This window comes from Epinephelus lanceolatus, chromosome 13 (assembly GCF_041903045.1).
Source record: "Epinephelus lanceolatus isolate andai-2023 chromosome 13, ASM4190304v1, whole genome shotgun sequence".
Taxonomy (NCBI): Eukaryota; Metazoa; Chordata; class Actinopteri; order Perciformes; family Serranidae; genus Epinephelus; species Epinephelus lanceolatus.
Genome location: NC_135746.1, coordinates 15359166 through 15383519, shown reverse-complemented (window position 1 = coordinate 15383519; position 24354 = coordinate 15359166). Strand labels below are relative to the sequence as shown.

Sequence of the window (24354 nt, the reverse complement as noted above, 5' to 3'; positions counted from 1 at the left end):
AATCGTCAAATATTCATAATAAACAGGCAAATCTGATTCAACTGGCATAACTCTGAGTCAGGTACAGCCCTAAAATGTGCAGTCAACAGTTTCTCTGGTGCAGTGTACACTTGGAATTGTTTGGTTTTTACAATTTCAGAAAACAGCTAAAACAAAAAAGCCCATCACAAGTTCTTAGAGCTCGATATTACGTCTTCAGATGTCTTGTTTTGTGTGAACAACAATTCAAAACCCAGAGATTCCATTTACAATCATATGAGACAAACTAAAGAAGGAAAACCTTAAACCTTAACCGTTAGCTCATTATCAAAATTGTTGCCAATTAATGGATAAGTCAATCGACGTGAAAAGGACTAGACTAGTAAGCTTTAGTTAATCACTGTTGGACTAAAGTGTGTACAAAGCCTGTAAAGTAAATGTGCAAGACAAAATTTCGTACATAAAACTTTTGAGATGTTTAATGTTTAAAACAGTTTCTTTAAATAGATACAAGTATTCTATATATAGGATAGCACAAAGCAAATCTCATCCAACATTGGAGCTCAACATAAAAACCTGCTGCCAAATTGTGCATTTTGAACATTACTCCCAACATATTGCCCATAAAGTAACAATATAGTGTATATAGAGTGCTGCAGGGATGAGGCTTTGATTTTAGCATTGCTCTGGTTCCCTCGACAAAAAGCGGATGAGATTTTTCTATTGAATTTTGGATTATTATTAAAAAAAGCTCTGTGGTGAACAAAAGTTTTTGATAGTTACACATTTTGTTTAGCAAGATAATCTTTACAAATATTCACCACTTTTATGATATTTGAAGCAAAAATGCAACTGCCAGAGGTAAAAAGCTGATTGTTAGACTACAAATGATCGACACTATGGTCATATGACTTCAACGTCATTACCACAATGAGGCTGTAAAGCCGTGTTCAGCATGATAAATTTCTGTAGTCTCATTTAGCCGCTTGTCAGCAACCACCTTTTTTTTAGACTCATAAAAGCTTCAAAATTTACAAGTGGAGTATTTACTGATGTATTTCATGTTAAAGAACAAAATGTAAAAAATCTCTAGGGGCCGTACACGTGCCGCGTCTTTAACCACCTGGAAAACGCAAGCTGGGGCACTGGCCGCTACTTTTGTGCCAGCTTTCAAGAGCGCAGCAGCAGGTGGCATCTGAGGTTGCTAAGCAAACTTAACAAGCACTGTTAAGTGCAGAGCTGATCTTCTTCCTGGTGCTGTTTATAAGTGTGTGGGCACATCGTCCATGGGACTGATGTAAAGCTCAGAAAGCTCTGCACCAAAATGATCAACTTTTCCGTATTTATTACAGACTGATGTTTCTCTTCACGTGACATGCGGTGCGCGTTGCTGCATTCCAAAAGCTGAACTCAGTTTATCGTTTATCTCGGGGCACAGCTCTTGGCATAGCTGTTGGCATCGCTCTGGCATTTGAGCGCACCTGCCGTGCGTCTACATTGAAAACAATGAAGTTGAGGGCACAAAAAACGCGGCATGTGTACGGGCCCTTAAACCTGCATTAACCACAGACCTTATTTCAGGTATCGATCCAAAAACCCATTGACTTTGAGACGAGGGAAGTGCAAAAACGCTAGGTCATTTCTGTATTTTAGGACTCATTCCTGTACCACTCTATATATATGTATACAGGTTAAAAAACAAATAGTGTTTGGTTTGTGTTTTGTACAGTTTCTGCTAATGAACAGTGAATTCATGTGTCTGTTTTACAAGAAAGCTGAAAGCAATTTGATCAACATTGTAAGACTTTGAAGGTCAAAGAATCTGCAGGGCAGATTTAAGACAAAACGGAAATGATACAGGAGATGGACGACTGTGCGAAGCAGGAATCTAACTGAGGTCACCTCTAAACATGGCACAGGGACACGTGTTTCATACAAAAACCTGCTTTCCTGGTAGCTGATTCTTTTCCCCAGACTGTTGCTAGTAACAATGACAAGCAGCAAACCAAAGAATTCTTTCAATCCTGTGTTTACATTAAAAACATCTTGAACTAATCTGTGTGAGCGCAGCTTGGCCCCGCTGTGGAAAAAGTGGCTCAGGAGGAGCACTAACTAACGAGCAGTGGACAAAGTCAGGCAGCCAACTGCTGCCTGGAAAAGCCATTTTGTTTCATGATTACACAAATGTGCCAAAGATGCAGTGAGTGTTTGTCTATTGCTTCATATGTCCATCTGAAGAGCACATAGGTATAATGAGACACCTGTCTGTGACTTATTGTCAACATTTTATGCCTATGTGTGCCAATTTTTGTCCTGAGACGTGTGATGTAAATGTGACTTGTCCCACGTCTAAATTCCAATATAGCAAAACAGGAACTGATAGAAGATGGCGAACAATCTATTTACTCTGCTGATCAAGCCACAGCCCATTTCAAGCATATTTTTTTACAGATAATACCACGTATTTAAGCTCCATGTGAGTGTTGTGACCTTAATATCCCCTCCTGCAGTTCAGTCAGACTATTTAAAAAGACAGCAATAGTTGTGTTAGCGATCTTGTGCGTGTTTTGTGACACGGAGTCCATTTTTATGCATCTTTAAATAAGAGTAATGTGGTGGTGGAAACATCACATGTCCAGAAGCAGCACTCGTGGATCTTCCACCACCGCTTTGATCTTGCGTAAGAAAGTGACCGCTTCTCTGCCATCAACGAGCCGGTGGTCATATGTCAGAGCCACGTACATCATGGGCCGGATCTCGACCTGCCAAAGCAGAAAGCAGTTTTATTGTTTACTCTTGTTTGAGTGCATCAGATGTAGAAAACAAGTAGATCCATGTTAGTATGTATGATCACTGTCTGCCCAGGCTGTCTGTACGTGTAGCTCAGGTCTGACATTAATTTCCTGGAGACTTTTCTGTGTAAAGCATCGTCTTACACATATAATTCCAACTCCTACTGTATGTGTAAATTGTCTGCGATGTAAAGCCACAGCTCATGATTGTGTGTGATGTGTTCACAATGTATGGTGCGACTGTCAAGCCACAACCTGAGTGCTCACACTGTACGTTCAGGTACGTTCTGTAGGAAAGAAAGGCCCATCGGCCCCTGCAGACTCTTCTGGTTACTGACTTCTCAACAAAGATTTGTTTGAAAGCTCCAAGGCAGCTAGAAGTTTGTTTGCTAACAGAGGTCTGTAATGTTACATCAAAGCTGGTCACAAGGATGCATTATTGCCAACGTTACTCTCGTTCATACGGCACATATGCCGTTTCCACAGCTCGACCAACCTGACCTTCTTATTTCCTGTCACCATGGCACTTTCAGTCTGCTGTCAGAGACTGACAACAGCCAACCAAAATTTTCTGACATGCCAGAAATTCCTTCAAACGTCAGCCAGCCGGGAGCAGTTGATCAAGCCATGATCAGTCCTCGCTTCTACAAACAACATCTGGCGAAACGAAAAATTCAGAACGACTCCAAAATGAGTCGTGCAGCTTGAAAAACGTGTCAGAAACATTCTCATTTCTTAGTAATCATACAGTTATAGCTCATTTAATTGTTTCTTTGAAACAATTATGACACCTGTATCTACAGACACATAACTCTCACCTGGCCATTGATGGCCACAGGTCGGTCGAAGATGCCATGCATGCCCAGGATGGCAGACTGTGGGGGGTTGATGATGGGTGTGCCAAACATGGAGCCAAACACGCCACCGTTGCTGATGGTAAAGGTGCCTCCATCCATGTCCTCAACGGCAAGCTCATTTTTACGAGCCTGAGGCACACAACACAAATCATTTTCTCTTTTTCGTGGTGAATTAAGCAGATGTTGGTTTAAAACTACTTTGCAGTTTAAAATGACAAACATCTGGGACACGTGTAGCACAAAGCTTTTTACCTTTTCTCCCAGTGCATTAATGGTTTTCTCGATGTCAGCGAAGTTCATGGTCTCAACATTACGGATCACCGGCACAACAAGACCCTAAACAAATACTCTGTTACTCAGCTGTATTCGATGTGACTCAACATTTAGCACAAACAGTTTTAATATAAAAAATAAAGTTTATAGAACCAGAAGTCATACCTTTGGAGTTGCCACAGCAACGCTAATGTCCACATAATCCCTGTAGACAATCTCTTTGGTTGTATCATCAATAACTGTAGATAAACAATTCGGGAAAACAAGTCAGTTACACAACAGGGAGTAAAGCTCCCTTGGAGAAAGTTCAATTTTAGGCAAAAGAAAAACCAGTGGAAGTCAGTCAGTGTTATCTTACCAGCATTGACAGCAGGTTGGTCAGTCAGAGCGTGTGCGGCTGCCTTCACAAACGCTGACATAAAACCCAGTTTGATGTTGTGTTTCTTTACAAAGGCATCTTGATGGAGTTTCCTCATTTCCTTTATGTTGCTGAAGCAAAGTTAAGTAAGTATTAGAACATTAGTTTAGTGAGCAAACCTCTTTGAAAACTGGAGAAGCTTGCTGAGGCTTGTAGTCCTGACTGATGAGGGTTTAGACTCATGTAGATACTATGAGGTAATCTGTGTTGCAGCTCACCTCATGTCCACCTCGTTGAAGGTGGTCAACATGGCGCAGGTGTTTTGAGCCTCTTTTAGCCTCTGGGCGATCCTTAACCTCATACGGTTCATCTTCACCTGGACAGAAGGAGAACAAACTTCATTATGTCCAATATTAACTCTAACTAAAGAAACAAAACATCAATGAAAAATGTCATCAGCATGTGTGTGTTACCCTGTTTTCTCCTCTGCTTCCTGCTGCTGGAGGAGCTGGTGCCGGAGCTGCAGGTGTGGGCTTGATGGCAGAAACTTGTCAAAGGGGGAAAGACAGGATGTGATATTAAAAACAGTGTTCGTGGCCTAATCAGATATATACTGCACATTAATTACATATAAATGCTTTCTGTAGCATGTAGATTCATAAGCTGGAGAAGGAAACACACCAGGTTTGGCTTGAGCGGCCTGTGGTGGCACCGGGGGCACTGGAGGCATGGCAGAGGGGGCTGAAGTTGGAGGTGGTGGTGGAGGAGGAGGTGGAGGGGCTGCAGCCGGTGCCTCTGCAGCTGGGGAGGGAGCAGCTTTGGCAGCAACAGCTGAGACCACAGAAGTAAAGAAAGACAACTCGTCATCTTGTAATTATAAGGTTCAATCTGACTTAACCCAAACAAAACTTAAACTAATCGTGCCTGGAGATTGACCTCTACACTGAACAAAATATTTATCACCGATCTTTACTTAGCCTGCAATGCTTTTTGAATAAGAAAAATAAAATTTGTTCCACAACAAAAAATAAAAGTCATAAAAATATCATAGAAAGCATTAAATTAAATGTTCTCACATGTAGACACTCTGTTAAACACTATTTTTATGTTTTTAAACAAATTATAAGTGAACTTTAAGTTTGTTTTACTTGAAAATCATTGCTTCTTTTCATGTTTTGCAAGATAGAAATGTATAATTACTAGCAGAAAGTGGTGTTTCTGTCTACTATCTACAGTACAGGCCAAAAGTTTGGACACACCTTCTCATTCAATGCGTTTTCTTTATTTTCATGACTATTTACATTGTAGATTCTCACTGAAGGCATCAAAACTATGAATGAACACATGTGGAGTTATGTACTTAACAAAAAAAGGTGAAATAACTGAAAACATGTTTTATATTCTAGTTTCTTCAAAATAGCCACCCTTTGCTCTGATTACTGCTTTGCACACTCTTGGCATTCTCTCCATGAGCTTCAAGAGGTAGTCACCTGAAATGGTTTCCACTTCACGGGTGTGCCTTATCAGGGTTAATTAGTGGAATTTCTTGCTTTATCAATGGGGTTGGGACCATCAGTTGTGTTGTGCAGAAGTCAGGTTAATACACAGCCGACAGCCCTATTGGACAACTGTTAAAATTCATATTATGGCAAGAACCAATCAGCTAACTAAAGAAAAACGAGTGGCCATCATTACTTTAAGAAATGAAGGTCAGTCAGTCCGGAAAATTGCAAAAACTTTAAATGTGTCCCCAAGTGGAGTCGCAAAAACCATCAAGCGCTACAACGAAACTGGCACACATGAGGACCGACCCAGGAAAGGAAGACCAAGAGTCACCTCTGCTTCTGAGGATAAGTTCATCCGAGTCACCAGCCTCAGAAATGGCAAGTTAACAGCAGCTCAGATCAGAGACCAGATGAATGCCACACAGAGTTCTAGCAGCAGACCCATCTCTAGAACAACTGTTAAGAGGAGACTGCGCCAATCAGGCCTTCATGGTCAAATAGCTGCTAGGAAACCACTGCTAAGGAGAGGCAACAAGCAGAAGAGATTTGTTTGGGCCAAGAAACACAAGGAATGGACATTAGACCAGTGGAAATCTGTGCTTTGGTCTGATGAGTCCAAATTTGAGATCTTTGGTTCCAACCGCCGTGTCTTTGTGAGACGCAGAAAAGGTGAACGGATGGATTCCACATGCCTGGTTCCCACTGTGAAGCATGGAGGAGGAGGTGTGATGGTGTGGGGGTGTTTTGCTGGTGACACTGTTGGGGATTTATTCAAAATTGAAGGCACACTGAACCAGCATGGCTACCACAGCATCCTGCAGCGACATGCCATCCCATCCGGTTTGCGTTTAGTTGGACGATCATTTATTTTTCAACAGGACAATGACCCCAAACACACCTCCAGGCTGTGTAAGGGCTATTTGACCAAGAAGGAGAGTGATGGAGTGCTGCGGCAGATGACCTGGCCTCCACAGTCACCGGACCTGAACCCAATCCAGATGGTTTGGGGTGAGCTGGACCGCAGAGTGAAGGCAAAGGGGCCAACAAGTGCTTAACACCTCTGGGAACTCCTTCAAGACTGTTGGAAAACCATTTCAGGTGACTACCTCTTGAAGCTCATGGAGAGAATGCCAAGAGTGTGCAAAGCAGTAATCAGAGCAAAGGGTGGCTATTTTGAAGAAACTAGAATATAAAACATGTTTTCAGTTATTTCACCTTTTTTTGTTAAGTACATAACTCCACATGTGTTCATTCATAGTTTTGATGCCTTCAGTGAGAATCTACAATGTAAATAGTCATGAAAATAAAGAAAACGCATTGAATGAGAAGGTGTGTCCAAACTTTTGGCCTGTACTGTACCTATCTGACATGTCCGTAAAAACCCCATTTACAAAGCTGACAGGATTTAGGTATTTTACATTTAGCATAACTTCTGGGTGTTGACATTTTCACGTATGAAAGAGACTTGTTCCACATATTATTTTTGCCATTTGAAATGCACAAACTTTAAAGCTTAATATCTCAAAACCATTCAGAATGCGGACTGAACCTTATAGTTCTAATGTGGCAAAATGTAGTATGGGTCTGATGATTTCCAAAATACCAAAATTCTGTCTTATTACTGCTGAGATAATTCAATACATTTTAAAGTAGTGTGTCTATGGGTAACAAAACAAAGAAAATCACATCAAATGTTCCCCATTTAAAAGAATGTGTGATATTTTAATACTGTATATTATTAAGGGAAAATAAGGCTGTTTGAGTAGAAAGGCAGTTTTATCTCCAAACAAAGTAAATTTTTAAAAAATGTAATATTTTGGTACTGAAACTCAGGTATCATGCTGCCACCAACATATTAGTTCAGTAATAAAAGGATAACTGATGGGTCTCTAAGCTCACCTCCTTTCCGGAGTTTGAAGAGCGGCGTCCCTCCTTCTACCCTCCCTCCATCAGGCACCAGCAGTTCCTCAATGACACCAGCTGCTGGAGCGGGGACCTGTACTGAGGTCTGCAAGTACAAAATACAGACTTTTTTTAGAAGTCATTTTCACACACTCTGTTTAAATGGGATCTATTATATGACTGTAACAGAGAACAGTGGCACTTTTTCCCTAAAAATTACCAGTAAAATCTTCTAGACACAACCAGACATGTTCCAGCAGAAATATGATCTGAAGTTAAGAAGACATTAACGACATCAGTAACCAAGATTACATGTTTCCTAGATATTAGCATGTAGCTACATGTAGCACCTCATTATTTGAAACTTTGGCCACATTTAATCTGACATATTAACATCATATATAAAAAAATCAGAGATGATTTTAGGGCTGATGGTCTTTCTTGTTCATACCTTGTCCGTCTCAATTTCACACACCACTTCATCTTCTGACACTGAGTCGCCCACAGCTGAAACAAACAATGAAAGAGCATACAGTATTTCATGTGCAGAATATAATTAAACATTTGGCCCATTCATAATACAATATGGGACACCGACTCCTGTGAAATATTGACAACTAAGATATTTTGACTTATACTGACCTTTCTCCCACCTCACATCCCCCTCTGAAACAGATTCTGCGAATGCAGGAGTTTTGACTGTGACAACCTCATCCCCTGCACAGACACCAAAACAACAGTTGCTGTAAGTTAAACACTGAGCAGAGTGACCATCAGTACAAAGTGCTGAGAATTGTTGCAATGCATACTGTGAACAGCAGATGTCTTGAAGTATCTGATGTGGAAGACATTCGCTGATGATGGAAATTCACATCTAAATGTCGAGAAAAAAATAATTACTTGTATTTTTAGACAAATGCATTTGTGCAAACCAAATTACCGTGCTTTACCATGCACACATGATCTGATCAATACGCAGATGCCTTCCTCATCTTTTTACCTTTATTGTAATGCACGTAAAACCCCTTTGAGATCATTTTTGCTGCACAGATTTACAGTTGAGTTACATAAATAAAATAGACTCTGACAATGCTACAGAGTGGTTACTGAGGGGCATTTAAAGACAGTCAGCAAAGCAGGAGAGAGCACTTACGACTGAGAATTCCTGTAAACTAGCCGCCTGCAGACAGGGAGGCCTTGAAAGAAAACAAAAAAGAAGAAGAAGAAAGAAAATCAACAACAGCAGCTTTTCCTGAGGCTCTCACATGAGATATGAGAGGAGTTCTCTGAGAGCTGCAATTAACCACTTGTGGGCTCCTAAAGGCATCTCAGTCATTTGACAAACATCACTTACTCTGCTTTGGATGATTCACTCACAGAGCTTGTTTATTCATGAGCAGTAACATTAAGACTGCAGTTTTAGATGCTGCATTACTGATGAGGTTCTCGCATCAAGCTAAAGGTCTAGTCTGCTTCGTCAGAGGCACACTTACCTGATGCACTTTGTTGGACCAGCACATTATTGGCCTGAAAAGATGAAAAGTAAAACTTCAAAAATATGGTTCATATTAAATTATTTATATATGTTGCCTGTGAATTATGACAGCCCTTTAAACTGGCAACTTTTTAATCACATTAGGTTGATTTTGATTAGTTGTCCTCCCCATACTTTGATTAAAAACAAATCTGTCGCCAATGTTGAGCATCAAACCATCACGTACTTTTCCCCTACATCTTACACAAAGGTTTAACAGTTAACCAGCCTACTTAATCTGATATACAAACAAGCTTATGCAAACTGTAAGTCCTCTAAAAAAAACCCCACCCATAAATTCTGAACTTTCATAGCTCTCCGTTAAAACCGCTGGATTCTCCTATGCTGACTGTTACTGTGCTGCATTGCCGCATGTTATGACTCATGTGTCGGGGTAATTTGAGGACAGAGCCTCTCGTTAAGAGGCCTTCCTCGTACTGCCTGCTTTTACATTGATGTTTGCTTGGTGGAGTCGCTTGTTTCCCAAACCTAAACCTCCGGATGTGGGATGCCAGAGGAGGGTGGAGTTGTCAGAAATGGATTAAAGCTTATATAGAGGATCAAAGCGTGCACAGACATGCCGCCACCACGTTTCTGTAGTGTTCAGTGCTCTGACTCACCAGAACAACAGGTGTTTATTATGTACCATGAAGAACAGAGAGTACAACGTTACACTGGCGGATGAACAGCCAAAATATTCAGGCATCTTGGGTTAATGTTTTCAATTTGTTCTGCTTGTGCGGTTTCTTTTATAATATTTTCTAAAAGAGTCTTTTGTGCCATTGCTGACACACATTTGCGAAGTTAATGAAACTGCCCCACATCAAATCCTACCTTCAACCAATCATCCCCTTAAATTATTCAATCTATTGATCAAAAGTCCAAAGTAGTTTTTAAAGCACAAATGCAATACATTCACCGACACTGATTCCAGTTATAACTTAGTCTCGCCACCAGACAATCAGAGATCTCCGCCTCCTGATAGTCTGGGGACACTCCTTTCTAAAGTGTGTTTAACACATCGGAGAAAACGGCCGGCAACAAAGCAACGCCTCTTGCATTTTTGAAAAGGACACGCCCTCCCAGAAATGTGTGCTCCCCCTTTCGTCTGCAAGGACACAAACACACAGAGAGCTTGAAAATGGCTGCCGAGAGATTTAACTCCGTTTTATCAAACGTGTGCTCAGTCCACAAGATTGTGGAAATGAAGCACTTACACCGACTTTGTTTAAAACTTTTAATGCACTCGGACTATGTTTATGAGCACAAGAGTTCAGCGAGCCACCAAAGGACCGCCCTGTGGACTTACTATTGGTTCTGCAACTTAGGGAGTTTTTTTAAACTCTGAAATTGTATCCACTCATCTAAACACAAAATCAGGGAGAAAGACATCAGTCTTTAGTTAAGCAAAGAGTCTAAAGACTGACTTGTGAGTCTAGTTATAACTAAACTAAGCGATAATAACAGTAATCATTAGTTGTACCCCTAGTTATACACTTAGCCGCCAGTTTATTGGGTAGTAGGTAGGCTACACCTAATCAAAACTGAAGCCTAATGCAACAGCCCTGCAATAAATCCACAAAGGTAATGATGATCAGTTTTTGTTTTGGAGAGGTGTTGCTTTAACTGTATGGTCAATGTGAAGGATGACGTTTGTGGTGCTGTTGAACTCGGGGTGTCTACAGATATAACCAAGTTAAACTGAAGACTTTTTAAGACCTTTTAAATGCCACCTTATATGAATTTAAAGATCAAACCTGCGATGGAAATACCCATTTAAACATACAGTTCAAAGTGAACAGTAAGGAAAACGACAACAATTGGGTGAGTTTAAGTTAAATGTGTTTAATGTAAAAAGAAAACTAAATCTCATCGCTGTTATAAATGCTATTTATTACTGCAATTCTTCGGTCTGTCCAATGATTGTAAACAGTCATTGGGTCTGTCAGGCTGGAGTTTTTTTTGCAGTAATGTGACCAAAACTATTTAAGACTCATCAAATCTGAATTTAAGACAATTTAAGACTTTTTAAGGACCTGTAGACACACTGTAGACACTGTTATGAAGCCTACCTAGAGTTATCAGTATGAGGCAATAAACTGTAGCAGCACCATAAACTGCAGCCTCTAAAGATGAACATAGTTTTAGCTAGGTGTACTAAACTGTCGACTGAGTGCATTTTTGTGAATGAAGATGAACTAAAAATCAGTCTAACACAACAGCACCACAAACTGCAACTTCTAGAGTGACTGTGAAGTTAAATCAAAACCTCTTTAAGACTTTTAACACAAACTGACCGTTGTAGTCTAGTCTTCATGCAGGTATGCTTTACTGCTTTGGGCTGCATCATTTTTAGCCAAGTGTACCTAATAAACTGACAACTGACTGTATTTCTCCATAACCCTATGCAGGCCAATAGTCTCTCTGAAGTAGGGAGAAGGACAAATGAACCCTGACAGTCACAGGACACACCAGATTGTACTGGCATGTGCATGTTTCAGCTCCATTACGTGCTCAAAACACTTTAAGGACACCTGAAGCTTGACATGCTATTAACTTGGGTTATAGTATGTGTAACATGACATGGGCTATTTCTGTAAGGTCAGCTGCACTCACTTCAGTCATAAACACACAGCAGCATAACATGCTAACATTAGCCGGTAAAGACTGTTTGGTGTAGTGTTGAAGCAGTTTTTGAAGGAACAGCCAATAGTTTACAACAGACAGAGGTCTTAGCTAGTTACTTAGTGAGTTTGTTATAACTTGCTAACAAAGCTATCTTTAAATGTTGCTTTTATTCTGATATAAAGCCCCATTTTCAATAGTCAGGTAGTTAACAGGGTGCTGCTCTTAGTTTCTTCTTCAACTTATCCTCACTAGCTGCCTCTGAAGCTGTCAGTGTCCGTCCTTGGTAGGCGAGGCCCTGCTACACAAGCTAACATTAGCTAGCTAACCGCTAGCTGTGCCTTGTTTTAATCAGTCGGAACTGTCTCAGAGTTAAAACACAGGCTCAGTCCAGTGTGTTTTTGTCCAACCTACCTGGCTCACCGCCGACAGAGAGCGACCAAGCGTCTGGTATGCACATCTGGACCGTGATAACATGGCGCTAGCGAGCGGCTGTGTCTCTTATCTGACAGCAGTTGGTGGAGCGGTGCGGAAGCGCGCTGCTACCAGGCGCGAGGGCGGTCCGACTGGGAGCAACCACTGCGGCAGGAAGGGGAGGGGGAGTCTGGAGCACAGAGCGGCGGGAGATGGGGGTGGATAGAAATCAAACTCGACACTATGAACTAAAACCTGACAAAACTCATATTAATTATTGATTTATTTCTTAATAATAATTATTACCTATTAGTTATTGTAGTTTTTCAGATGATAGCATTCATTTAAGGTAATAGGACTGTACCATTGCTAGCATGAGGCAGTGATTCATACTTTATACATTCTTTCAAATTAATTGTTCACTGTTCAAGAAAAATGGGAAGAAAATGAATCTAATTTGAATGTTTTCTTAATATAGTCCATTGAATGTGATTTGCCTAATTTAAATAACATATTTAATGTCATTATGTGCAGGTAGGGATGGGATAGGTTGACATATTTGACCACACCTCCTGTATTTTGGCGGGGCTCTTAGCTGGACCACTACAAATACTTGAGTCACTCCTGCAAGCTCCAGACCTGCATCCTCCTCGGGTCCCTTTCCACAGGCAACAGGTGGGTTGTTGTTTTATACTGTATGTAGATGTGCTCTTTATTTTATAAGCTGCATTATTTAGCTTTTACTGCCATTTCAAACTAGGATGTAAGATGTTTATCTGTATCTGTATCTCTGTTTATCTTTATTTTTACCCATGTATCAAGTCTCGTGTAATTATGACTAAACTAAAAAAAAAATGCAACTCAAAAGTGAGGTGGAAATACCTGAAAATATTTGAAAAATGTTGTGTGCTAGTGGTGAAACAAAAGCCAGCATACCAAATGCTTTATTCTAAAATTCTCTTTTATCTGGACATTATTTATTATTGTGGCTTCATGTTAAAGTTGAGTCATATTCCAGTTCATTTGAGTGAAATAAATAGCCAGAAAAACGTCTTATTACATTTTATTTTGATTTATCTGCTAGTCAAGTCAAATCCAAGTTTGTCAGTGTTGTTTTTTTTAAACCCTAGCAAGCATGAATCCAAGCATTTGGAGCAAAGGTATGTATCCTTCCAGCAGCATTTGCCTTGACGGCTGCACCACAGAGCACCTCTCCTCCTTTCAGCCAGACCCCGTGCTGTCAAACTCAGATGTGTCAGGTGTTCCTGTGTCTTCACACAAAGACGGCAAGGACATAAAGATGCTCCCGGAGAATGCCTATTACAGCAGCAATGATGCTGGTTCAAGTCTGTTTTGCACTGGCCAGCTGGAGCTCAGTCCATCCAGAGACGGCACCACTGGACATTTACCCCCCAAGAGGCACCTGTCTCCTGCTCCGAGTTCTTGTGGTCACCCTGAGTGGAACTTAAACAGTGGCCATCAAGCAAAACGTGCCAGGGTAGAGAATATCATCAAAGGCATGACCAGCTCAAGTCAGGATGAGGAGTCAGGCGGCATGCAGGAAAATGAAAGGATTCAGGATCAGGAGCATGTGGAAAGAAGCCAGATGACGAGAAATCACCTTGAGAGTCAGCATCAGCACCTCAGACAGCTCAGAACAAGATTCGGCCATGTGGACGAAACAGCTGACACTACGGACAGCAGTAAGGACAGGAAATACCCCACCTGGAACCATTCTTCTGAAACATCTCCAAGGGAGGCATTCACAGATTCTCACAGCGAGTCTGAGAGCAGCTCGAGTAGAAAATATCAAGGATGGAAGAAGATGAAGCTGATGAACTACTTCCAATCCAAACCTGAGAGATTAAAGCTGATGGCGGATGTCTTAAAGTACGAACTGTCCAGGGCTGTCAGCAGGAGCGTCGACTCTATTTTCAAAAGCATGCCGCTTCTACAGACATCACTAAACGACAAGGGGAGCATAGAGACAGATACGCCTCTTCAGCCATCTGTAGGTAAAGATGATACATTAAGACTTTCCTGTTGCACCAATACAGAAGTGCAAGTCCCAAATGTTCAGACTGAAGCTCTGTCTCTGGTTGTGCAAAAGCCTCGACTGGGAAGAGCTGACAAGTTCATCTTTCAGTCCAGATCAAGAGCTCAGCATCATCCCAAACCTTCAGTCCCCTTCACTTGTGACTCCACTCACAACACTGCCCGTCCACATGCCCTCAGGTGTTTGCACAATGGATGCTCCGAAGTGGGTCAAGCAAAGTTTGGCAGACGTTGGAATTCGGTCAAAGTGAGATCGAAGGTCAACTCCAGGTCCATCAGAAGCCCACAGACTGTGTCGGTGGATCCATTGCTGCTGGAAAGCCTGTGTCTCCCTCATGTCAAGATCGAGTCTGATTGCCTGAAGAATAACCTCTACATGCTGAATGTATCCTTTACAATTGCTTCTTAAAGCCACAAGGAAACCAAATAAAAGATCCAACATTGGACTACATCAATACAGTGACAGAAAATAATGATTCCTTATTGTAGCTTCTGAAGCACCTGCCTTTTCCACACCAGTAATAAGTCTCCCTTTGCCTATTTGAGGTCCAAATAACAACCCAGTCTGTCACAAACCTTACCACAATTATTTCCCCTCTCTTTTAAAGAAGGCTACAACTTTCGCACCTTACAAAATCCAATAAGAACTCCCTTTGATCCTCAAAACTTTGAAGAAAATTGCAGTTTCTCTCCACTTCCAAATCTCTCCCGTCCAGGTGTTTCTTTTGTGCAGGATGTGTGTGTTTCACCCTTAACGCTGCTGCATTCAGGAGGGTCTGACCACAAATCACCTGAAAAAAGCAAAGCTCATGTTCTTCTACACTCGCTACCCGAGCTCGCTGGTGCTGAAGATGTGTTTCCATGATGTGCAGGTGAGAAAACACTTGAAATACTGAGCACTGGTACATTTCTTCTATACGTTTGTGCCATTTTAAAAGGTTTTATTTATAAATATGACTTGATTTTACTGTAAAAAATACAGATGTATAGCATTTGTCACAATCTTGGTAAAGGTATGTCTTAATACCTTGAAGGAGACATATTTCTTGCTGTTTCTGCGAGAAAATCTTAAAGTGACGCATGATCCCAAACCTGTTTTATTCTTTAATAATGCATCTCTGTCGCCACAGAATAAAGAGTCAGTGAGACAAAATAATAGTTTCTGCTTTTTTTTATTAGTCAACAACATTACAATCAAGCAATCAGATCAGGATTAAAAACTGTACATCATTATTTCATATCTGTAAAACACAAATTGTGTATAAAAAAAAAAGGCAACACAGATGTAAAAACGCTGTAGTTATATTTTATTCGCTTCGTATTTTTAATACTCCTCTCTCCCATAAAGATAAATCAATCACAGCATATTAACCTTCTCACTCTGATCATGTCACTTACCTGTGTGTCCGCCTCATCCTCAGTTCACGCGCTGCATCACCTCCCAGCTCATCAAGTGGTTCAGTAACTTCAGGGAGTTCTACTATATCCAGATGGAGAAGTTCGCCCGGCACGCTCTCGCAGAAGGAGTGGTCGACGTGAGGGGTCTGACTGTGGGGAGAGAATCAGAACTTTTCAGGGCTCTCAACATGCACTACAACAAAGCCAACGACTTCCAGGTAAACCGATGCTACACTGTGATTCTTATACTGCTCTGAATGAACTAAACACTAATGACATCTTACTGACATCATGCAGATATTTGCTTTGGGAGCTTTCACTGTGGTCATTTTATTTGTCTTACTTTGATCTTCTTGTCTTCATATTTCTCAGTAGTCTAACATCTTAAAATAATTGTCTAATCTGCCCGCTTCACTGCAGTTGCATCTCCTTATTTGTAACTGGCTTATATATTTTAGTGGCTTTACAGGATTCATTTAGCTCTTTCTAATATTTTGTATGTAATATGATACATACACATAGTTAATGTGAATTGCTTTCGTAGTGCTTGCTTTTTACTGTAAGTACAGAGGTAAAAAAAATACTTAAAAGAATTTAAAGCCATGCTTCATTATAGCCAGATCCCCTGCACATGTAAACACACATCTACTACAGGCTCAATTAGATGTGATAATGCATGCAGATAATTTCAAGAGGATTTTCTGTCAGGTTAGTAAATAACTAAATATATCTTTATTGTCCATAAGGGAATTTGTGTGGAAATATTTGAGTAATACTTAAAATATATCCAACTCTTAATTTTTTCTTTTGACATTTTATTATTCATGCTGAATTTTTCCAACATGTAAATTTGATCACATCACAAAGTTACTTAACAGCATAACTGCTATAGACAAAATATACAAAATACAGATACTCAAACGAGCTTACCACAAAAAAAAGGTCATGAATATGGCACATACTGTACACTTAGGAGGGGGGAGGTAGGGAGGGCAGCTCAGGGAATCAGATTAGATACAACTTTTGTGTTCAAAGAAATAAATAAAAGCCTTCTTAAAGTTTACTGGTTGAGCCAAATGTGGATTATTTAACTTCCATCCAGTTTCCAGTCATAAACCCATATTAATATTGGCATGAGAAAAAAAACTCTTCTCATATTGTTTTTTATAATCTACTATAACTAAGTTATAAAGACATCACTACATCAGTGAACAGGTGGAAGGAAATACTGATATTAATATGCATGGATACAGGACTGTGAGGGTCACTGTGATTAGCATTTTCTCCTTTATCTGGTAATTTATAAGTGTTCATGTTGACCTGTTTATGTGCACACAGGCATTGTGTACTTTTCCACGCAGTCTGCCACATATTAACATAAAGTAACATTTAGTAGCTTTAATACTATTTCTACTAACTAGTGCATCTCCTTCATTACAACACTACAGCAGTGAGAAGTGTCAGTGAGACAGTGAGAAAAGTGTCATAGAAGGCGAGTTTACTGAATATAATCTTGAATGAGGATTTGCTGCAAAAATTAACAGTTGATAATGGATTTCATAACTTGTGAGTAGATGATATCATAATGAACACGGCTTAGTAATACCTGTTATAAGGCTTTTTGATGATACGAATGAGCCTTTTAACTAAAGAAGCACACTGTGAAGTTCATGTCACAGTTTTTTAGTGTCATTATTTTTTTCAAGAGTAAAGTTAAAATATTACCAAATTTTAGTTTCAGAGTTTTTTTTTTTTTTTTTTTTTTTAAAAAGGTCACTTTGATTTGTTGGTTGATTTGAGTAATTAGGTTGTTGCATTGTGTTTAATATATCGTTTAACAACCTGCAGGGTCATTATATTACTTTTGAATTTTTAATTTTGTACACGGTGAGCACAGTATCAGATTTTCACAACATGATTATCGTTGCCAAAAGGCTTTAACCTTGTTTATTGATTTGTCCCTTTTTTTGGGCAAATAAATTACACTGAAAATACAAGTGTAGGGAGGTGGAGAGAGTCTGTAACCACAACTGTATGAAATACGACAGGAAGAGCAATTACACCTGATGGATAGTAGGCAAGAACGGATATGATTTCAGAGGTGCTGGATTATTTGCATCAAATGTGTATTATTAACATGAAATCAGTTTACTGGGACATAACCTCGTAATATTTAAAGTCAATTTCATACAAGTACATGATAATTTTATGACATTTTTTTTTATGGCCAAATTAATAATTAATAAGGGATTAAACATCCTGCTCGGTGGTCTTAATCTTTTAGTTTATACATGAGTAACATCTCCAGACAGCCTGCAATCAGATTTTTTTAAAAAAATAACGGCAAAATATTTGCCTGCAGTGGGAATACACAGGTTAATACACTTTTTAAAAAAAATGTATTTATTTATTTTTTTTAAGGAAACTGTATTCAATGCTTTTAAAGACTTTTTTAAAAGACCTGCACATTTGGACAAGATTAAAAATTTAGGACAAATGAAAATGGAAATTATGTGACTATGCTCTGTGTGGAGCATCAAGGATTCCAGCAAACAAAAAAACAGGCCAAAACATAAAGTTAGTTATGTTAGTTAAACCCTAACCCTAAGTCAAAAATTGGGGTTTCTTTCATGAAACAGAAATGATGTAACTGTACTGAATAAACCTTTCTTTTACTTCAGTCACCGTCAAAGTCATGTCAAACTATTTTTCTATTCTTTCGGTTTTTATTTTCTTAGATTCCACACATGAACACACCCAGCAGTGATGTTGGGTGTGGGAGCTCAAATCAAACATACATATTACATGGAATGTAAACAGGGACTGCCCTCTTTGTCTCAAACAGGTTTCCTTCACACATCATCAACAGTAAAAGCTCATCTGTGAGTTGGACCTAAAGTCTGTTGTTTTAATGCATGACACACTGGTTCCTCACACTATTTTAAGCCATGCTTGTGCTGGAAACATGCGCAGCAACATACTCACATAAAGGGGTAAATACTTAATGACATCATATCCTATCTCAGCTGTTACACTGTTAAACTGAGGACATGGGTGCCTCTTGTGGCTGATGAGCATTAAGTGTCTTGTCTCTTTGATGGTATTTATGTGACCCATAACATATTCCCCTATACAGCTGAGTTTAAAAGTTATGTAAAATCCCTAACTTTGGCATCAGATGCTCTTTACACTGAGAAGCCAGAGGAATCAAAACAATCTGTGAGATGTACAGTAAATTACTACCTGACCAATGTTTACTGAACCCATCAGTATCAGTATTTGGCATATCAAACATGACAGTGACGATTCTGCAGTAATAGAAGCTCAAAGAGAAACTTCTGTATTTTTTTTTCTCAACCTGGACCCTATTTTCCCGTCTTTGTGTCTAAGAGAATAATGGAAACAACTGTTTTTGAAACTGGTGCAGTATTGAGCGAAAGCACTGAAGCCAGCAATAGCAAAACAGGCTGCAATGTGACCACTTGCACCCTGTCAATATACGTCCACTATAAGTGCCTGTTTTTGCCACTGACAGGCTCAGATTGTTATTGTAAGTATTTGACAACATTATGGAAAAGATCCTACAGATACATACATTTTTTTCCTTTAACTTTAGCTTCTTCAGGTCTGTTTGTTATTGTGTCTAGCCAAGTCTTGCTCAAGACGAAATCTTGCGAGTTGTCACAGGAAGACAACAACAAGCAGACTTCTTTGAAGAATTCTCTCCACAATGTCAGACACTAACAAGAACAACTAGAGCCTCTTAGTGACAAAAACAAGCACTTAGAGTGGACTACATTGAGGGTGCGCTATTGCCCTTAATGATTACATTGCAGCCTGTTCTGCCACTGCCAGCTGCAGTGGTCTCACTCAATACAGGACCAGTTAAAAAAATTGTTCTTCCAAAATAAGGTTGGAAAATACCCTTTTCCTCCTTTAACTGGTGGCAGAGGTGCTGAAAATGAAAAACTCATCTGGTGCTTACAGACAAATCCTCAGCAAACTATAGGGCCTTTTAAATCCTGATGTAATCTCCGTGCAGACTTGAACACATTGAACATCCAGAACATAAATAGTCCATCCTTTGGGGAGCTCAAATGTGCTCACAAGATTTAATGGCAGACTCGATGGGATTTTAATATTTGATCAAATGCTGGTGAAGAAAAATGTCACAGGGTCACCATTACATAAGTAAAAAAAAAATAGTTAATATTAATTTAATACTTATGGAAACAAAGCATTCATTTGAGAAAAAAAAAAGTTGTCATGTTCTCTGAATTACCGAGATTATTATCTTGGAATTATGAGAAACGTTTAAAAAAAAAAAAAATAAATAAATAAATCAGCTAATTTTACTGAATTAACAAGATAATAATCTTGTTAATTATGTTTTCTCCAAATTAATAAGCTTATTATCTTGCTAATTACTATTCTATTAAATGCATAATGTTTTAAGCAGCTTTTAAGAACTGAAAAATCCAGACGCCAAATAGATGACAAACAAACCAGATTACCTGAGCTAAGAATGTGATATATATCAGCTGATGTGAATTCATTCCATTAGCTGATAAATTATAAATGATTATTGCTATATAGTGAAGCACAGAAATGCTAAACATATATTTCATCAAATGGGGAAAAAAAGAAAAAAGAGAACGTTATCAAAAATGTGTACTTACATCATGGGTTGTCTAAATAAAATATATACTGGCCAATATATCATTATTGTGCTTTTAAACTATCGAATGTCAATATTGATACTGGCCTCAAAAATCCAGTATCTGTCAGGCCCGGCCAAAGGTAGGGATATTGTCCAAATTCACATTTATTATAAAATAAAATCAAGACCATTAAAAACTTTGATTGCACCTGAGCCTTTTCTCGAAGGTTTATATTTCAGCAAGTAGAGAATTATGTAATATTACCACCACACCACGCTGATGCAGTGTCTGCTGTGCTTCAAAGTCTTTGGACAGTGGACTGAATTTGGATGGCAAGGTTTGACGTTGCAACATAATACTGTTTACCAGCTCCTGTTTTGTTTGAACAATACATTTGTTAAGTGTATGAAAACACAGAAAAAACTTTAACACATTAAAATTAATAACGTTCATGCTGCTGTGCAGTTGATGCAGTTTGTTATTGATCATTCAACTGGTTTAATATTGTTGTCAATTAACAGTTTTCCCTGGTCTAAATTTTGACTCATTACTTACCTTCATTTCCAACACCTGAATGTGATTATCTACAATATAAACTGGATGTGTGTAAAAAAATCTTTTTTAAATCTTCACAGGTCCCTGACAGATTCCTGGAAGTTGCTGAGATTACACTGAGAGAGTTTTACATTTCAATTTCAGTGGGAAAGGATCGAGATCCGTCGTGGAAGAAAGCGATCTACAAAGTTATCTGTAAACTGGACAGTGACGTACCAGCTGAATTCAAAAGTCATCACGCTAGATGAGAACCAACCAGGAGACATCATGTGCCACAGTGGTTACCGTCACAATGTGGACTTACTCATGCCTTGATCAGCAAACTATTAGTTTCTGATGAAGAGCATGCGTCATTGTAAAACAGGTGACTGCATGTCTCCAATATGGCAGACTGATGTCTGAGTTTATCAACTGTCTGTTATTGTCGCATCATAAGGTTGTTTTGTCATATGTATTTTGCTATATAAATCACATTATGTAGCAATAACACATATTCTTATTGATTGAAATGTATTTTAGTCCAACACTGAACATTTTCTGATTTTTGGGAGACATTTTTCTCTAAGTAGTACAAAATAATGTCCACAGCACATGAGAAAAACATGTTTAATATTCAGCAGAGCTCATTATTACCAAGCTGTATTTATGTACAGGATATATAAAATGGAAATTAAATGAATTCAAAAATTGCTTAATTAGTACACGATGTCTGTTGTAGCAGTGGTTCTGTTTCTCTTCCATACTCACCATTCAGATCCATCCATCCACTTTCCATGTGACACACTGTGGCTGGTTCTCCTTCGCAAATCAAACAGGCCTTCATCATCCATTCTGTGTGCTTCGATCATAATGATCCTTGTTTCCTCTCGTTACTCCCGTAACAGCGTTGATAATCCAGAGGAAAATTTTCCATGAGTGAAAATCTTGGACCCCTTTGTTTCACAAGTGGACCCTTTGTAAATGTAAAATTTATATCAAAAACACCTGCTCCTTAATAACTGCAGTGTGCACATATGCATTTGTGCTCTCAACAGCCCATTCACTAAAAAACTGCTGGCACTGTACATTTCTGCAAACCACAAATATGTCATATTCGCATGTTTCATATGTATCATATTGTTTCTCAAGTGATGTCATATGTAAGCTGAATGTGGGCAAGACACCTGTCAAGCTGCAGACCACTGATTGAGACCAACAAACAACAAAACCAGTGATTTAGCGACCCATTGCTGCTTTTTCCAGCTGACTTTTAGGCAAGAATAATGGTTATTTTTTACTGAAGCATTGCTGCCTTTCCTACTGAGGCTGTGCCCCCCAAACCAGGCATTTCAGGCCAAAGCATGACCTTAAGCTCTAAGAAGAAGCTAGCTCGGTGTTGTTGTCCTCATATACCCTTAGCCATGCACAAATTTAACTTTGTAAGTGAGCAATCTAATGCAGGGTTGCAAACTGTTTATACTGTCCTGACGTAAACTGTAGTGATCTGTCTCACAGTTAACGGGAAAACAATAACAATATGGCAGCAGAGTGTACATCCCTGTCTATGTCCAGTGTTTCCCACAAACTGAATTAGTTGTGCTGGCCCGCCACAATATCAACACTGACCGCTATATCAATTTTCTTTTTTCTCTTTATTTACTACTAATACAGGTACTACTTTTAAAATGGGTACATTTAACTGCGTGCAGTACACTGATTCGCTCTGCCCCTCCTTGCCCCATTCTTGGGTTCTCTCTGTGTTTATCAGGCTACAAATGAGATAAGAATCAGCTAGCTAGTACAACCTGCAGTCCCTCCACCTCACTCACTGCTGCTTGGGGGCTACTTTGCTGGGAGGAAAGTGGGCGGCAGCCCTAGAGATGAGCCTCAAATTCAGCAAGTGCAAATCCCAGTGCCGGGGGTCACAGCAATGGGCAACGGCATAGCTGGGTCTAACCTGTGTAACAGCAGCAACAGAAAGTTTGCTGATCCAGCAGGGAGTTGGAGCGGTGTGGGATGAGCCCCCCGGCATCTGGGTCTTCACTGGCTGAATCTGAGTTGCTACAGGGCATGAAGATTGTCCACGGATAAATTTGCAGCCATTTCTGAGCTTTTTTTCAGAGTTTAATTGACTTGTCAGACAGATAAAAATAAAAGCATATCATTTGAGTTCTTTTTCAGTTAAATCAACATTATGGTAAATGGGCTCTGATGTGCATTAGTGATCACATATAATAATAATGAGCTGAATGTGGTACCAATAACTTTTTTGCATCTTTAGTCTGAATGTAATGTAATATAACAGCAAGATTAAAAATTTGTATTCAAATAAGACATAAAAATCAAATTACCATTTTTGTTTTTAAAAAGCCACTGTAGGCTTAATTCATTATTGAGGAAACCAGGCTTTAATCACTTGAACCCCAATGTCCCTAGTAAACTTTATCTCCTTAGTTGACAAATTTGTTATCTTCGTAAACAGTCTTTGACAATCCTGTGAACCTCTCAAACCTACAGGAGATAAACATTACAGACCACATCAACCACCACAGTGAGCTGGTCCTTTTCAGTTACATCACATTACAATTTCTTACACTCACATTCATTCAAGCCACAAGTTCAGGGAAAGAAAATGCTGCAAGAAGCACATTTGTCACAAAAAATACACTAGTCTGATTTTAAACTCTTAGGACTCTTAAAGATGGCAGCTTCTTTTTAGGTGCAATTATGTCACAGCATTGTATATTTAAAAGTTTAAATTATTTCTATATAAAAAAGGAGAAAATGGCTAACACACTACCATTAAGTGTAAAACTGGGGATTGGGATGTGATAAATTAGCATACAAAGTTTTACACTGAAATTTGCTTAGGTGTATGGAGTTGCTCCACATCACGGAAAGTTTATATTACCATTTATTCTCTCACTTCCATTCTCCTCACTTAACCATGCAGTGACAACATGTTACCAGTCTTCCTTAAAGGGTAAGTTTAATATTTTTCAACCTTGTTTAAATGGAGTCTGATGAGTTTGGCGATTTAGAGGCTGTTTTTGGTTAAAAAAAAATAATCTTACTCTTTAACAAAAAGGTCTATCTCTGTAGGGATCATTTCAGTAATGTTGTCAGACAGTGAGAATAATAATCTGAGCCTGTCAGTGGCAAAAACAAACACTTTCAGTGGACGTAAACTGACAGTGCGCAACTGCCCCAAGTGTTTACATTGCAGGCTGTTTTGCCGCTGCTGGCTGCAGCGCTCGCATTCAATACTGGGCCAGTTTAAAAAAACTGCTCCCATAAGTCACCTACAAACAAAAACATGGGATAATAGTGCTAGGTTAAAAATTACTGAACTTACCCTTTAAAAAAAATTCACATTGGCTAAACAAGTGAAGTCAGACAGATGTCAATAATTATTCTTCAGGCCATTGTTTAATTTCTAGCACATTCTCCTTCACTGTTTTGTGGGC

At 39.3% G+C, this 24354-nt stretch overlaps 2 protein-coding genes across 2 annotated transcripts; one reads left to right on the top strand and one right to left on the bottom strand.

Moving 5' to 3' along the window:
* Positions 1–443: 443 nt before the first annotated feature.
* Positions 444–12387, bottom strand: LOC117270722 (dihydrolipoyllysine-residue succinyltransferase component of 2-oxoglutarate dehydrogenase complex, mitochondrial-like). Its single transcript, XM_033648514.2, has 15 exons — positions 12240–12387; positions 9160–9193; positions 8820–8862; positions 8476–8540; positions 8309–8383; positions 8118–8173; positions 7664–7772; positions 4941–5090; positions 4733–4806; positions 4538–4635; positions 4260–4390; positions 4067–4140; positions 3881–3964; positions 3590–3757; positions 444–2741 (listed from the first exon to the last, which is right to left on the bottom strand). Exons 1-15 carry the CDS (start codon positions 12300–12302, stop codon positions 2607–2609), a joined length of 1359 nt encoding a protein of 452 aa, XP_033504405.1. The 5' UTR covers positions 12303–12387; the 3' UTR covers positions 444–2606.
* Positions 12388–12796: 409 nt separating this feature from the next.
* LOC117270720 (uncharacterized) lies at positions 12797–21290 on the top strand. Its single transcript, XM_033648513.2, has 5 exons — positions 12797–12914; positions 13370–14679; positions 15065–15166; positions 15716–15910; positions 20989–21290. The coding sequence occupies exons 2-5, from the start codon at positions 13375–13377 to the stop codon at positions 21154–21156; spliced, it is 1770 nt and encodes a 589-aa protein (XP_033504404.1). The 5' UTR covers positions 12797–12914; positions 13370–13374; the 3' UTR covers positions 21157–21290.
* The last annotated feature ends 3064 nt before the right edge of the window (positions 21291–24354 follow it).

Excerpts from the sequence above, each read along its gene's own strand:
- LOC117270722 (XM_033648514.2), bottom strand. The coding sequence starts at position 12,302 with ATGTTATCACGGTCCAGATGTGCATACCAGACGCTTGGTCGCTCTCTG. Across the intron at positions 8,384-8,475 it reads CAAGACATCTGCTGTTCACA|GGGATGAGGTTGTCACAGTC; the intron begins GTATGCATTGCA and ends GTGTCTGTGCAG. Across the intron at positions 3,758-3,880 it reads TTAATGCACTGGGAGAAAAG|GCTCGTAAAAATGAGCTTGC; the intron begins GTAAAAAGCTTT and ends TGTGTGCCTCAG.
- LOC117270720 (XM_033648513.2), top strand. The coding sequence starts at position 13,375 with ATGAATCCAAGCATTTGGAGCAAAGGTATGTATCCTTCCAGCAGCATT. Across the intron at positions 14,680-15,064 it reads ATAACCTCTACATGCTGAAT|GAGGGTCTGACCACAAATCA; the intron begins GTATCCTTTACA and ends TGCTGCATTCAG. Across the intron at positions 15,167-15,715 it reads TGTGTTTCCATGATGTGCAG|TTCACGCGCTGCATCACCTC; the intron begins GTGAGAAAACAC and ends CCTCATCCTCAG.